At 42.5% G+C, this 16407-nt stretch overlaps 1 protein-coding gene across 2 annotated transcripts in view; it reads right to left on the reverse strand.

Annotated features, from left to right (window-relative positions):
* The window catches only part of zcchc7 (zinc finger, CCHC domain containing 7), a 94237-nt gene that overhangs the window by 29218 nt on the left and 48612 nt on the right, over positions 1-16407 (reverse strand). For both annotated transcript variants that reach the window (XM_070553817.1, XM_070553816.1), the window contains exons 4-6: positions 4020-4078; positions 606-740; positions 354-524 (exon numbers count right to left, since the gene is read on the reverse strand). In XM_070553817.1, the coding sequence (XP_070409918.1) occupies positions 354-524; positions 606-740; positions 4020-4078 (365 nt within the window). The remainder of the gene's footprint in view (positions 1-353; positions 525-605; positions 741-4019; positions 4079-16407) is intronic.

Here is a 16407-nt window from a genome sequence, read left to right on the forward strand (position 1 = left end):
GCGTCTGCCAAATAAATAAACATAAACATAAACAATGCAGAGGAATAATTGTTATTGACGGTCATTAGATTCCCCCTTAACCTATATAAAACACACACACACACGCCACACACACACACAGGCATGCACAAGCACACACACGCATGCACAAGTATTCCACGTAGTAATAGTGATTTTGGATGTGACAGCAGCTCCATTTACTTTACTGTTTAGGTACAAGTTGGCGTATTTCAGATATGTGTTAGGCAGTTAAATAGCTGACTTTCAACATCAAAGAGAGCCAAGCAAAAACCTGAGTTCTCTGTAATGTTATAGACGAAAACATGTGTGTAATGTTTCTGGTTTATACTGACATCTAGGAAGTGTCCTTTCAAGTTGCAGCGGTAGCAGTGCTTGTGCCAATAGGCCCTCTCGCCGCAGGACTCAAAGAGGTGTCCAGGCTGGCCGCAATTGTTGCAGTGTTTATTGGGACAATCCCTGGATTGGTGGCTTGTTATGCCACAAAGGAAGCAGGGCGACGACTTCTGCACAAACGCAAACATATGAAGTAAATTAGAAGTCTCAGATATCGAGTGTCCAAGCAGCACATTTGACTAAGGACTGACTTTGGGGTCGGGACAGTTCTTGGAGAGATGTCCAGTCTTGTTGCAGTTCCTACAGTGGACATTCTTCCCGGTATAATATCTGTTTGACACCTGCACCACAAACCGCTGACCCCGGTCTTTGTTGTAGATCAGAGCCTGAAACACACACAGTTAGAACATTACAGATAGCAAAGCCAGAGTGTTTTCAGCCATCATCTGCAGAACTCTGAGTAATTAAGAGTTTTACATCTTAATGCAACAAACAACTCCTTTTCCCAGAGAAGTTGCATTAAAATGCAATTTTAAAAACACAGCAATGGACAGAGCAGGCTTGTACACAAGATTAATAATTGCAAACTATCATATTTATAAGACATGTGGCATCCAGCAGTGGTCAGTTTAGGCACGGTTTGACCTTTCACCATCTATTCAACATCTGGTCAGAAAGTGTTCCCTTTAAATGAGTCTGACTTCACACCAGCTGGGATTCACGGACGCTGCTAGTCTGAAAGATAAACAATAACTTTCTTTCCCCAAGGTCTCATCTGTCTGCCTCCAGAAGACTCCAACTCCAGCTCCAATCAGTTGCTAAATTCAAGAATGATTTAATAAATCACTATGAATTTCTTTGATGACTTATAATTTAGATAATCATTAAATAAACATTTGTTTGTTACTACTTATAATAATTATGGTATAATGAAATGCTTCATTAATCTGTGCACACTGAATGGATGTTATATTATGTTGTCTACTAGAACCTGCCATGTGTTCACCATGTTTCGACGACAAGGTCCCACACCTGCATCCTCACATAACACGTACGGCCAAGTTAAGACTACAACACATAACTTGTTTTTTTAACCAGGCAGGACTTCCAATATCAAAGAGGGTGTGTTTCTGAGTTGTCTTGGTAAAACATCTCCAAACTTGTCAGCCTCTGATTGGCCATGCAAAGCATAACATCAAATCTTTAAAACTAGATCATTTTGAGTGGTTCGGCAGTTCTAGAGAAAGCTTCAGACTGGCCATCTGCAGCCAAACCTCTTTAACCATTTAAGATTTTGACACGTCGTCAAAACCTTTTTGCACCTACAAAGCTGAGACAGCAAAATAGTTCCTGCAGAAACAAGCTGATGTTGTTCAACTCCTTAAGAGTTATTCCTCAGACGCAAGCTGATCCAACCTGTGCTGCCTGGTGACAACTCTGGACTGGAGAAGTCGGTGCTTGCGGTCAATCTACTGGACCTGGGTGCCCCGAGGTCATCCGACCTCTCTGACCTCCGAATCCGTGACGAGGGTCATCAAAAAGGTGAGGTAGAGCACAGAGAGATTGCGTCTGACGTGCTTCTGACGATAACAACTTCATAGCTTAAGCCAGTGGTTCCCAAACTTATTTAGCCGCGCACCCCCTTCTATGTCCCGTCCATGTCGACGCACACCCCACCCCGATGTGGGCATGGCTCTCTCTCTCTCTCTCTCTCTCTCTCTCTGTCTCTCTCTCTCTCTCTCTCTCTCTCTCTCTCTCTCTCTCTCTCTCTCTCTCTCTCTCTCTCTCTCTCTCTCTCTCTCTCTCTCTCTCTCTCTCTCTCTCTCTCTCTCTCTCTCTCTCTCTCTCTCTCTCTCTCTCTCTCTCTCTCTCTCTCTCTCTCTCTCTCTCTCTCTCTCTCTCTCTCTCTCTCTCTCTCTTTATATATATATATAAACAGACAGGGTTAAAAAAAAATTCCCCATCACTTTCATTTTTTAAATAGTAATTAATAAACATTCGATACCATTACAATTTCCTTTGATTTCATTTTAAATAAATATTTAGAGTGCCCAGGTAGCACATAAACAATGCAATTTAACGGTTTTCTTAAAGTAGGAACGTTTAACCTGTGCGGCCAGAGCGCTCTCCTTCCTTCTGCTCTGCGTAAACCTGAGCTGATCACCTACTTGTGCGTAATCAAATGTCAATAGGGGACAAGAAATAGCCATGATGCTCACTTTTACCTCAGACCGACTTATTGCTGTTTTATGGTGTGGCTGAATCTGCGATCCGCTGCCACGCGGACTGGAACAACAAATGCTGCAGTAACAGGAGTTGTGGTCAGGTTCATGAGGAGTCACTGGCTGGAGCGGACCCTACTCATCCCAGAAGCTAATATCTTAATTTGACCTTGAATGAAAAATAACCTCTTAAAAGTTTTTATCACGGTGGAGGCAGCGTTCATTTCTGCCTTCAGTCTGACGGCGCGCCGGAGTTAAGGCAGCATGCGCGCTTATTGAATCTGTGTGTGTGTGCGCGCGCACGGCACTGCCGCTCAAGTCACCGCGTCTCGTTATTGGCGCTATTTAAATCAATGTTGTAAAATGACTTCTGCCCAGCCCAGATGTGCTCACATGTGCACCCGTGAGCCGCGGTTCAGCCGGAACGCGTCTGACCTCTGACAGACGCACTCTGAACTTCAGATCTTCAGCGCGCTGTCAATAGCCTGAATGGGAATCATTTCTTGTTATTTAGTTACGTCCACAATGTTCTGTGTGTGAGGTTTACAATGTCAGAACACCTGCATGAGACAGGTGTTAATTACAATCTGCCAGAATGACTCACCACCTTCAGATTTCTCCAACACCGTTAAAAATGATCAAATACGGAACATATCGGCGTGCGCAGGCCAGAGTGCTGAAGCTCGGCGCATTGTTATTATGAAGCTAGGGCACATGTGGAGGACACGCACACACGCGCGTGCAAAAATATACGTGTTTTCACTTACATTTATTGGGCCCACTTACTTTTTCTTTGGCCCACCCACAAATGAGTTTCTACGCTAATGGTGACATATGACAGACTTCTCTGAGCTCCGCAGCCATTACACTTTTCACCTTGCGCACCCCCTAGCGGCAGCTCGCGCACCCCCAGGGGTGCGCGCACCACACTTTGGGAATCCCTGGCTTAAGCAAACCAAATTCTTTTTCATCCGGAGACGCCGTTCTCTGAGATTTGGAAGTTCTGACCAACAACACATTCATCACATTTAGCTTCATTCAGTCACAGAAAATGTTTAGTTCACTTATCATGTTATAATTGTAATAAAATATTTTATTACTTTTATAAACCTGACTCTTTTCTGAATCAAAACGAAATGTGTATATTTACATAATAAAGCAAAAATCCTAAAATCTTCTGATTAAGCCCAATAATCTTCTGATATTTACAATAAAGATGAAGCAAGGTAATATTGTATATTTATACAGAATATCAAATAAATAATAGATTTGCCTTCGCTACAGACGTTTTGTGTTACTGAGTGAACTAATTCCCCCCGCTTCTCAAAAAGCAACTTCTTAAGACCTCAAAATGTCCTTGGGTAACCAAAGAGTCTGAATGTGCCTGCAAACTGAAAACAAATTATTCTAATTAAATGTAGTAACATTGCATCTGGAACCTACCTCTTTGTCTTTGTCTGAAACCAGCCAACTTCCTCCTCCTCCTCCTCCTTCTTTATCTTCTGCAAGAACAGAAAAAAGGCTACAGCTTATTCCTAAACTTAAACCTTTATTCACCGAGAGTAAGATGCATCACGCTTGTTAAAAGACACCCCCCCCCCCCAAAGAAAACCCCCCAATATTTTTCATTCAGAAGATATACACTAAACTGTAATTTCACCACAGTTAGGCACTGTAAAGCAACAAATACAAATAAATGGAAATAAATACAGATGACAAACATTAACATTTTCAAATGATAAGGGGTTAGATGAGTTAAGTTTTGACCTGTTTTGGCATTTGTATTCCTGTATAAAAGCATATGTAGATTACAAAGTATCATCTTATAGCGTTATGGGATGTAAACTAACTTGATCAAACTTTTAACAACTCTGAAGGCTCTATTGAGAAGGTTTTGCTTCCTGTAGGAGAACACAAACACAAACACACACACACACATGTACATAACCGTGTGCGCGCACATACACACACACACGCACGCACGCGCATTGACTCCCCCCCACACACACACACACACACACACTCTCACTAACACAAACACACACACACATCACATATGCAGGGAGAGAAAATGAAACAGTTGCAGCCCAGCACATCTGTATAAGAGTGGCGCTAACAGCACCCAGAGGGAGTCGGCTTTATTCTCCTCGGGCCCACAAAACTGTAACTGACATCCAGAAATCCTAATGTACACACACACACACACACACACACACACACACACACACACACACACACACACACACACACACACACACACACACACACACACACACACACACACACACGTGTGTGTGTGAAGTCAGCATAAATTATATGCCAATAGCAATGACCCACACAGACTCACATGCTCTCATAAACATGTACACACCCACACATCGACCCCAGTGATTAGCTGCTTGACAGTCTTTAGCCTTTGGATAAACATACAGCCTTGAGCCTTAATCAAATATTACACTCTCCTTCCCACTGCTCTATCTGTTTTGTCTTTTTTTGATTCTCTCCATCCACCGGCCTTATCATTATTCAGCTCAGACCTCCCTCCTTTGCTTTTGCTTTTGCTCCTTGTTTTCTAACCCCCTCCCTCCTCCCCGGGTGAGCGGCTGCAGAGGGAGGTTATCACCTCTCTCCCCAGTCAAACAAATTAAAATGGCTGCTGTTTGGATGGGGTTTCTTTCTGCCACGACCTTCACCTCTCTCCAAATACACACATACACAGTTAGAAATGCTATCCAGTGTCATCACCAAGCAGGAGGCTTTTAGTTGATACAGTCAAAACCTTAATCCTCCTTTAGTGCAGAGGTGAAGCCAACACTGGGTTTCATCGGGAGATCCTTACTTACGCCAGGAGAAAACCTTGGCTTTGACACGCTAGTCATCCACAGCTAACGATTTTAGACTATAAAGTAGATAAGTTAGTCAGTGAGCATTCACAGAGACATAAGTGACTCCACAAAGACCTGAAGTGATGATGTAACCATGTAGGAATAAATTTTAAAACCAGAGAAGCTTAGTTTTAGGAAAGCGTTACCATTTTTCACAATACCGTTCTACACTGAATAAAATGACACATTCAGCTTTATGGCAGGGTTGTCCACACTTTTTCAGTTGAGAGCTAAAATTTAAGTTAAAAATTCTAAAATCCCACAAAAAGTTTTTCTTTTTTAATTTTAAAACTACAGAAATAGTTTAATTTCACTTTTTTTTTTTTGTAAATGATCCTGCAGGAGAAAGTCTCTGAGGCGCCGGGCCACACTTTAGACACGTCTGCTTTATATGACTTATGAGTTTCTAGTTCCTGCAACTTTATTCACTTAATGCAGAAAAGAAACAATTTTTTGTGTTTCAAAATATTTCTGACAGCCGTCAGAAATCAGAGAAATATTACTGATGAACATTTTCAAACATTTTAGAGTCAACAGCAGAAAAAAAGCCTGTATCGTTGGATCTGATTCAGTAATAAACTTCAGGTACTTTCAGAATAAAAATTAAATATTCAGTTTTATTTTAGACTTGCGTTGGAAAGAGTAATTATATTTGTGTCGAAATATGTGTGGTGCAAAATCAGATCTTGATTTTCTTGTATGTTTTACTTAATATTCAAGATCTTCCCATGCATGTCTTCTTGAAGAAGAAGAAGAAGAAGAAGAAGATATCATTTCTATAGCGCCTCTCAAGATAAAAATCACGAGGCGCTTCACAAACCAAAAAATGTGAAAATATAAAAAATTATTTAGAAAATGATTAAAAATATATTTTAAATGAGCAAAAATCGACAATTGTGATTAAAAAATGTTAAGAAAGAGAGAGAGTGAATAGGAAAGAGCGAAATCAGTGGATCCTGAGGAAGGTGGAATAGGTGGGGAGAGCAGAATAGAGAGAGAGAGGTGAAGAAGGTCATACAAAAGCCAGCTTGAACAAGTGAGTCTTCAGCTGCTTTTTAAAGGAGACCACTGAGTCCAGCGATCTCAGGCTCAGGAGGAGAGAGGTCCAGAGTCTGGGGGCCACAGCAGCAGATGATCTGTCACCTTTGGTCTTTAGCCTGGTGCTGCACAACCAGTAGGCTTTGATCACTGGACCTCAGGGACCTGCTGGAGGTGTAGGGACTGAGAAGATCACCAATGTAAGATGGTGTTTGTCCATGTAAGGCCCTATAGACCAGAACCTGGATCTTGAAATGAACCCTGGAGTTGACTGGCAGCCAGTGAAGCTGGAGGAGAAGCGGGGTGATGTGGGTGTGTTTGGAAGACTTAGTCAGAAGCCGAGCACAGATCCGATCACTTGCGCACACTGCCCGGCCACAAAAAAGTCACCACCCAAAAAATTGTCACACACACTAATATTTCAGTGGCTCACCATTAGCTTTGATTATGACACACATTCACTGTGGCCTTGTTTTGATAAGATTCTGCAATGTCAAGATGTATTTCCATCCAGTGTTGCATGGATTTTTTGAACCACTCTTTCACTATTTGAGCAGTATGAATCCTGGCATTGTCATCTTGGAATATGCGCGTGCCATCAGGGAAGAAAACAACCATTGATGGAATAACCTGATCATTCAGTATATCTGGGTAGTCAGCTGACCTCATTTTTGGAGCACACACTGTTGCTGAACCTAAACCTGAAAAACTGCAGTAACCCCGGATCATAGTACAACCCCTACAGGCTTGTACAGTAGGCACAAGGCATGATGGGTGCACCACTTCATCTGCCTCTCTTCTTACCCTGATATACCCATCACTCTGGGACAGGGTCGATCTGGACTCAGACCGGTTTTAATAACGCGTTGGACAGTTCTTAACCCAGTTTTAGTCGTTTCTGCAATCTCCTTAGATGTTTTCTTTTCCACAACCACCACATGTGTCTTTCCACATGGTTGCTTAAGAAATGAGAAGCAACTCATTGCACCAGTTGGGGTTAAATAACTTATTGCCAGCTGAAAGATAATCACCCATGCTGTCCAATAGGAGGCTCCTACCTGTTTGCTTTGTTAAATCCAGGTGGCGACTGTCTCACTCCTGTTCTGACTATGCTGCATTGGATCCAGGTTTGGTACAGAATCTATTTAAAATTATTTATTTATTTTGGTGTATTTTAAGTTTTAGTTATTGAATGTGAGCTTTTTAGTTTCTTTCTGGTATTCTACATTTTAATATGTTGTTTGTGACCCCACCTGCCATTATCACAGTGGTGGTTTAGATATAGATTGGCTCCTGCAAGCAGACCAGTGTCTTTGTGCATTTAACTGGTGCTACACAACAACCAGTATGTGGCCAAATGGCAGCCTGAAAAATGAGCAGGGGTGAAAGGTGTGTATGTGTGTGTACAAGTACATCTTTGTGTGCTTGTTTGTGAATGTAAGTAGGCGTTGGTGACTCAACGAAAGTCATTCCCAGAACGTCTCCCAGGGGGACTCCCCAAATAAAGAGCAGGAAGCTTTCCCTTAATCTAAGGGCCACCCCCCATCTCGCCAACCCAACACACACAGATAAAGGGCAAAGCTCTTTGTCATGGACGAGGAATCAAACACATGGGTGGTTGGGTGGGGTGGGGGTTCTGTTGTCTGTACATGGGGTGAAAATATGCTAATCAACCTGGAGGCCCTGTTCAAACCCAAACCATCACTGCCTCGTTCCATCGCGGTTCGGCACATCCGAAGGAGTCTGGAGCTGAAAAGGCAGATGGCAGCGGCTTACCAAACAGCTGAACAGACTCACAAGAGGCCTCGGCATGCTGACTGCAATTTCAACAAATCTAATTGTAAAGCACTCCTAGCAGCCATCTTTGAGGCCAAAGCTCAAAAATCTCAGAGGGAAATGGACATCCTTTGTTTTAAGGTAGCAAACTGGGTTTAAGCAGACTGGGACAAAAATTTTGCCCTGGAAATCTCTGTCTGTCCAGTCATGTGAGCGAGGGAGGGAGGCAAGTGAGTAGACACCAACTCCTCTGGATGCAGCTAGAGTCGCATATCCATTTTCTACCCATATCTCACCTGTGCGTGCTAAGTGCCAACACCAGCCCAAAGCACACCCACCAGCCCTAGAACTCACTGATTGCCAGTCCGCCTCTGGTTTAAGATGAACACTTTTAAAGAGAAGTCCATGTGCCAAGTAGAATTTTAAATGTTTCCACATCCCATTTTAAAACACCCACTGTGGGTTCCACTGACTTCTGTTCAGCGGGACGCCTCGTTCATTATCTCATCACTCCATCGTCAAGGGTAAAGCAACACAATGGCATGGAAGAGAGGGAGACTGAGGGAGGGACGAATCGGGGAGAGACAGCGACAGATGCTACCTGTCCGTCTCAAAGGTACCCTGATTACTTGAAGATGAAGAGGAGGGGAGAGGCTGTGTGTCTGTTCATCAGCGCAGTCACAACAAAGCAAAACAGAGGAACTGAGTGTGCGTGCGTGTGTTGTGTGTGTCTGCATGTGAATGCATTGAATCCGTCCCTTCTACCAGTGAGAGCAGAATGGAAGTGTACGTGTGGCTAATGAACCATGAACACCCAGATCTCCTGGGGTGACACGCACACACAAATGGGACAAGGTTCAGACAGGATGGTTTGAGTCTGATAAACCAAGGACAAGGCAGGAAACGTCAGTCTCCACGCAAGCACACACGCACACACACACACACTGCCTCCTTCACTTTTCTTGGCATTCTTTGGTCCCTGTTGTTGTGTACCCTTATTGGACCATGTGGCTGCCATGCGGTTGCCAGGCCGCGCCCCTACTGTGTGGTAATTGATGTCTGTGGTGTTGCCGCGTGGCGACGGTGCTTTGACTGGCAGGATTGGCCACCTGCCCTGACCCGGCTGCCAGCATGGTGTGGAAGGGGCTGAGAAGGTGGCACAGGCGAGGAGGGGGTGAGTGCTCAACATGTCACTGGAGGAGGTTAACATGTGGTGAGCTTGGATATCTCATAATCAAAGATGGACTGCACTAGCCTCAACCAACAAAAGCTTCTACCGATTAAAACACTGTACAATGTGGAAATTTCACCTCAGTAATTACCAAAAGTAATATAAATGCAATCGAAAGGTGAATAAAACTAAAATGGGTTAAAGAAGACAAAATAAACTGGAGCAGCTAAATCAAGAAGTCCCACATAACTCTAACTAAACTCCAGTCTCTGAAACTTAATCATGATAACATCATAACATGATATTTTTGCCTGTGTGTGTTTGCCAGCAAAACATCTCAAACATTAGCAAACACCAATACTGCTACAACAGAACAAATATACTAGGGATGCTCGATATTGGCTTTTCCGATGTTGTCTAACTCTTAATTTCTGATACCGATATAAACCGATACTAATATATACAGGGCACCCCCAATTTAAAAAAATATATAATTTAGGTTGCTAACATCACATACCTCCTATCAAGAATGCTTAAGCTTTAAACTTTATCAGTTCAAAATGACAACTACTTCAAGTTAGTAATAAAAAAAAGTCATGTTGCAAATCGTCTCCAACAGCCGCTGAATGACATTCTCCTTCAAATAATCCTGACTAGTGCTCTGTCAGGCCTTTAGGCCACATATAATTATTAAGTTCATAATGGGAATCATTTAAATTAATAAATAGTCCAAGAGAAATAATGATAAAAGGGTAAAATTTTTTAGGTTTTGACAACAGATCAAAGTGAGGCATCGCTATTAAAAACAGTCTTTGTTTTACTGTCTGTGTGAAAAGGAGTGAGTGCTCTTAACTCAGTTTCAGGTCTATGACTGACGTATTTCCCGTTTTCCGTCGCTGCCAAGTTTATTGTTTACAACTTAAAATTAGGCGGAATCAGACAAAAAATGGATCATGAACATGCTGATTTAGTTTTATATATCTGTGCAACGGAGAGCATTTGTCTTTGTAAGTATTGATTTCTTTAGGGAATGTTTGGGCTTGTTTTAAAATGTTACAGTTAATAAAATGTAAGCAGTGTGAGCGTCGATGCTAAGCTAGGCTAATCGCTAAGTGCTTTGCTAAGACGCCTGTAAATGTCTAACATATTTTTATTGTTTCTGTATATTGTAGTTACAGTGATAAAACATTTATAAATATCTTCATTTAAGAGAAGCAAACCTTGGGTAAAGATTCTTGCGTTTGTTGGTTATTTGCTGGGCAGGGCAAATTATTCACAAGTTGTGCCAAATAAAATTAAAATATCTCAAAAACTAAACCTCAGATCTGTGAGTCATGTAGCAGAATGAAATGACTGTTTCTGACCTAAAGGTCGTGCCTGCTCTGCTCAAGCTGGGGAGACTGTGTCCCCCTCAGCAACTTAATCTCTCAAGGTCTTTCATGCACTGTGCTCATTCTAAACTGTTTCACTTCCTTTCCAGCTCAAGACCGAGACAGAAGACTTTCTCTTCTTTTTAATAAATAACCAAACAACATTTTTTAGTCGCAATAATAATGTGAGGCCAATGTAAATCAATGTGTGAAATGACAATGTTAATTACTTGAATTATAATACTGTAATCAGTAGTATTTGTGTAAGAATTAACTTGGTACAGATGCACTAGACACTCCTATGACTAGGGATGGGTACCTTTGACATTTGAATCGATCCGGTACTAATTCCCGGTACCTACGAATCGATACCGGTACTTAACGGTACCAATTTTCGATACTTTTGAGTGTTTAGTATTTTAATTCTCTTTTATAATTATATATATATATATATATATATATATATATATATATATTTCTCAATTTATATCCATATTTGATAAATATCACGATAAATAACATACAGCTGTTTGTATTTTAACATCGTCCTTGTAGTTTTATAAGCTGATAATTAAACTGAAGCAAACATCTTTACTGTGAACTAAATTTACTGTGTATCTTCATTCCTTTTGCCGTCTTTTTTCATTTGATTTTTCCTACTGGGAAGTTAGAATTTCCGAGGAGAAATCAAACGCACCATTAGATGATAACAATGGTGGCAATGGAAGCTAACATATCAAGCTAACGTTATCTTAAACAGTTTATTTAGCTGCTGGAGCAGATTTAAAACGATGATGCCTCACACTTAGATCGTTGTCGTTGGTTTCATCTTCACCCAATCACCCGTCGCACTTAGTAAAGTGAAGCCAAACTTTAGAGCGCGTTCGTGTTCTTCTAGTCGGAATTTCGGAGTTCCGAGGAGAAAGCGAACGCACCATTAGTGAAACGGAAGCTAACAAATCAAGCTAATGTTATCTTACATTTTATTTACCTACCGGAGCAGATTAAGATGAGGATGTCTCACTTAGATCATTGTCGCTGGTTTCATCATCATCACCCAGTTACCCATCACATTTAGTGAAGTGGACCCAAGCTTTAGCGTGCGTTCTTTCTACCATGCTCCTCTGTTTACAACTGGCTCGCAACGACCGACGACATAACGCTCTTGCGCATGCGCAGCTGTCTAGGCAAGTTGTCGTTGTGAAGGACGGGTACCGAAACGAGGCACCGTTTCAAATGACGTGAATCGGTGCTCAGTCGGTACCATGGAATTCGGTCGGTACCTTAAAAAGTACCGAATTCGGTACCCATCCCTACCTATGACACAAGTAATGTTGAGATCACATGACACATTCCTTTTGTCTCTCCAATCAGAGCTTTCCTTTCTGGCGCGTGGCATGGTCTGTGTGGTGTTTATACAAACCCCTTTTGGTTGTCAAATCCTGATTCGACCATAAATTAAAACATCTGAATTATAAAACTAACTCCCACGTCACCCTTAACTCAGTTCAAACGTTCTACGGTTTCGAGCCGGCCACTCGTAACTTTTTAACCACAAAGAACCTTGACAAGCTGGAAAATAAAACCTGTTGCAAGCTACACGCTGCCAACCACCTGTCGCTTACCTGGAGGCATTCCAAGACTAGTCTGTCATACCGTACGCTGTTTCATCGGCTCCGAGTACCTGGCATTCAGGATCTAAAACGGAGGTCTCCGCTAAGGGTATGTAGAGCGGCAATATGGCGTCTGAATGTGGTTTTGAAACTCCGACTGTAGTTTAGAGCAAAACATTCGCTCCCACACAGAACTAACGCTTCTCCGAAAACGGGAGTTCTGATAACAACATTCCACATTACCTCAAGTGGAGGAGTTTAAGTATCTCGGGGTCTTGTTCACGAGTGAGGGTAGGAGGGATCGGGAGATCGATAGGCGGATTGGTTCGGCGTCTGCAGTGATGCGGACTCAGAGCCGATCTGTCGTGGTGAAGAGGGAGCTGAGCCAGAAAGCCGGGCTCTCAATTTACCGGTCGATCTACGTCCCAATCCTCACTATGGTCATGAGCTTTGGGTAATGACCGAAAGGACGAGATCGCGGATACAAGCGGCCGAATGAGTTTCCGCCGTAGGGTGGCCGGGCTCAGCCTTAGAGATAGGGTGAGGAGCTCGGACATTCAGGAGGGACTCGGAGTAGAACCGCTGCTCCTCCGGATCGAAAGGAGCCAGTTGAGGTGGTTTGGGTATCTGGTCAGGACGCCTCCTGGACGCCTCCCCGGGGAGGTGTTTCGGGCATGTCCTGCCGGCAGGAGGCCCCCAGGTCGACCCAGGACACGTTGGAGAGGTTACATCTCCAATCTGGTCCGGGAACACCTTGGGGTCCTGCCGGAGGAACTGCTGGAGAAGGCTAGGGAGGGGATGGTCTGGAGCTCCCTAGTTGGGATGCTGCCCCCGCGATCCGGATAAGCGGAGGAAGACGACGATGACATTCCACATTACACGCTCCATCTTGCCTCATTCACACCTAGATCCATTCATCACAGAGTGTTTAGAGTTAGTTAGCCTTGTTTTAAATTGTTTAGAAATAAATCTCTCTCTCTCTCTCTCTCTCTCTCTCTCTCTCTCTCTCTCTCTCTCTCTCTCTCTCTCTCTCTCTCTCTCTCTCTCTCTCTCTCTCTCTCTCTCTCTCTCTCTCTCTCTCTCTCTCTCTCTCTCTCTCTCTCTCTCTCTCTCTCTCTCTCTCTCTCTCTCTCTCTCTCTCTCTCTCTCTCTCTCTCTCTCTCTCTCTCTCTCTCTGTGTGTGTCTGTGTGTGTGTCAGATCTTCTGGTTAAAGTAATATTCAAAGATCCATCAATCTTTGCTGAAAATCGGGAAACAAAGTAAAACGCTAAAGAGGTGTTTACTTGAAGAATATCTCAAACATGACTTTACAGCAAGTGGGCCGACACCTTTATGTTAGGTGCTGTTGCCGCAATACGATAGCATTACGAGCACCAATTAAAAGGAAGCAGCTAGCATACGACTGCTGTGTTTGTGGCCTTGTATGACTACAAATAGCATGGTTTCATTAGCTGTCACTTCAAAAATAACCACTGTTTACTTATGATGCTGCAATGCTAACGATGGAACGTAAATATTTCTTAAGACTATGACGTACGTTTGTTTGTGGATGCAGATAATGTGACGTGGTGGTATATTTCCATCGGCTCCTACCAGTGTCACATTGATAATGCAGGAGGCATTATACAAATTCAAAATAAATAAATAAGGAATCAATTCAGTCATGTTATTTGACCAAAGTTTTATCTCCTATTTTTAATTTAGGGCAGTTTTTTTTAGAAAAAATATAGAACATTTTTTTACGGAACAATCCTGACATGAAGCATGCTCTTTAATTTACCATTAAAAAAATATTGAAAACAACGTTGTATTTTTGCACCAATGGCAACAGGCCTCTTAATATGTATTTAATTTTTTAACTCACCTTCAGAGAAATTTTATGGAGTTGTACTTCATTCAGCAAGCTTTTGTATTTTATCAATAAATTTTCACAAGACTGAAAATGTCTCCAAGAACAAATGACCAAATTATTCATACTACACTTTTTTGTCTTTTGCAGCAAAACACACAAACACACAAGCACACATCATCTGTGAGGGGCAAATATATTTTAATAAAACCACTGAGTTGCAACCTCAATTTCATTTTGATGAATTTCCTCCTGCGGGAGAGAGCCATGCAGAGGGTGGGAGGGTAGAATGGCGGGAGATGGGGGCTGGGAGGCAGAAAGAATTTTCATGATTGTTATTTTTGTTATTATACAGAAGGGGAGGGGGGGAGTGGAAGGGTAGATAAACTGCGTTGGTTAATCTGAACCATTTTTGCAGAGCGCTCCATAATCGTGCAGGTTGGGTACGTCGAGAGGGTTATTTTTCTGAGGGATCTTTGGTCCCATTAATTAAGCTCTATTCACCGGGCCCTGTTACCCAAAATTAAAAATTTGTCATTAAGTGGAATTTACCATAATGCCTTTTTATCTTCTGGCGTTTCAACGTGCGTGCATGTTTGTGTGTGTGCAGGGTAGAAATGAAGGAGGGGCAGTGGGAGAGGGCAACCAATAACACGAACACTCACACAATTTGATGGAAAAAAAAGAGACCAATTGAAAAACTGAAATAATCCTGTAGGAGCACATCCAAGCAAATATAGAAGCACAGACACACACAAAGATGCGCATACAAGCCACTCTTCAATCCTACAAAACCACAGCCTTTCGGGTAATTAAATAATGATGCTTTAAACTTTTAATTTAGATTTGCTGTATTCCTTCGTCCTCTGACACACACACACACACAGAGAGAGAGAGCGAGAGAGAGAGAGAGCGAGAGCGAGCGAGAGAGTGTGTGTGTGTGTGTGTGTGTGTGTGTGTGTGTGTGTGTGTGTGTGTGTGTGTGTGTTAGGATGCAGTGTGTTTTTAAGACTTCAGCCAGTCAGATAGCCCTCCATGGGCTGGGTACACTGAAGGAAGAGAATGATTGAAGAGCAGAATCTCTGTCTCAATAGGTTTAAAAAAACAATACAATTATTAGTCTTTAATTAGAGCAGACCCTCTGTGGGACAGGAGACAGACAAAGAACAATGGAGGATTAGAAGAGGAGCACCTAATATGGCTCTTTTATCACTTTATTCAAATATAGTTTATAAACGCGACTGTCTTTTTGCAATCAGAAGTTATTTGAGGTAAATTTATGAAGAAAATTGAATGTTTTCAATTCGTGAACAACTTTTCATGTATTTTATGTATTACTTTCAACTTCTACCATCAAATAATCAATTAATAACAACTTTGGGACAAAATGGCCAAAACCCTGTTAAGTAAAGCGGTTTAGGTTTTCAAATATTAAGAAATACTCAAATATATGTCAAATTACCCAAATGAGGCCAGTGAATTAAATATTTTGTAAAACAGTCACAAAACATCAACATGAACTGAAAATTAAAGTTTATAAGTGTTTTGTATCAATCATCCATCATCGTATCATCTGATTATCCAAGGGTAGAGTCATGGGGCAGCAGCGTAAGCAGAGAGGCCGAGACATCCCTCTCCCCAGCCACTCGAGCCAGCATCTCTGGGGGAATCCCAAGGTGTTCCCTGGCCAGCCGAGAGACATAGTCGCTCCAGCGTGTTCTGGGTCTTACTTTGGGTCTCCTCCCGGTTGGACATGCCCAGAAAACCTCACCAGGGAGGTGTACAGGAGGCATCCTAACCAGATACCCGAAGCACCTCTCAGTGTGGAGGAGCAGCAGATCGGCTCCGAGACGCTCCTGGATTACAGAGCTTCTCACCCTATCTCTAAGGGAGAGCCCAGACACCCTGCGGAGAAAACTCATTTTGACTGCTTGTATCTGCGATCTCATTCTTTCCCTCACTGCCCAAAGCTCATGACCATAGGTGAGAGTAGAAACATGGATCGTCCTCCAGCTCAGCTCTGTTCACCATGACAGACCGCATCACTGCAGGCGCAGCATCAACGCCCCTATCAATCTTGCACTCCGTCTTTCCCTCACTCATGAACAAGACCCTGAGATACTTAAAC

Source organism: Nothobranchius furzeri, chromosome 7 (genome assembly GCF_043380555.1).
Source record: "Nothobranchius furzeri strain GRZ-AD chromosome 7, NfurGRZ-RIMD1, whole genome shotgun sequence".
Classification (NCBI taxonomy): Eukaryota; Metazoa; Chordata; class Actinopteri; order Cyprinodontiformes; family Nothobranchiidae; genus Nothobranchius; species Nothobranchius furzeri.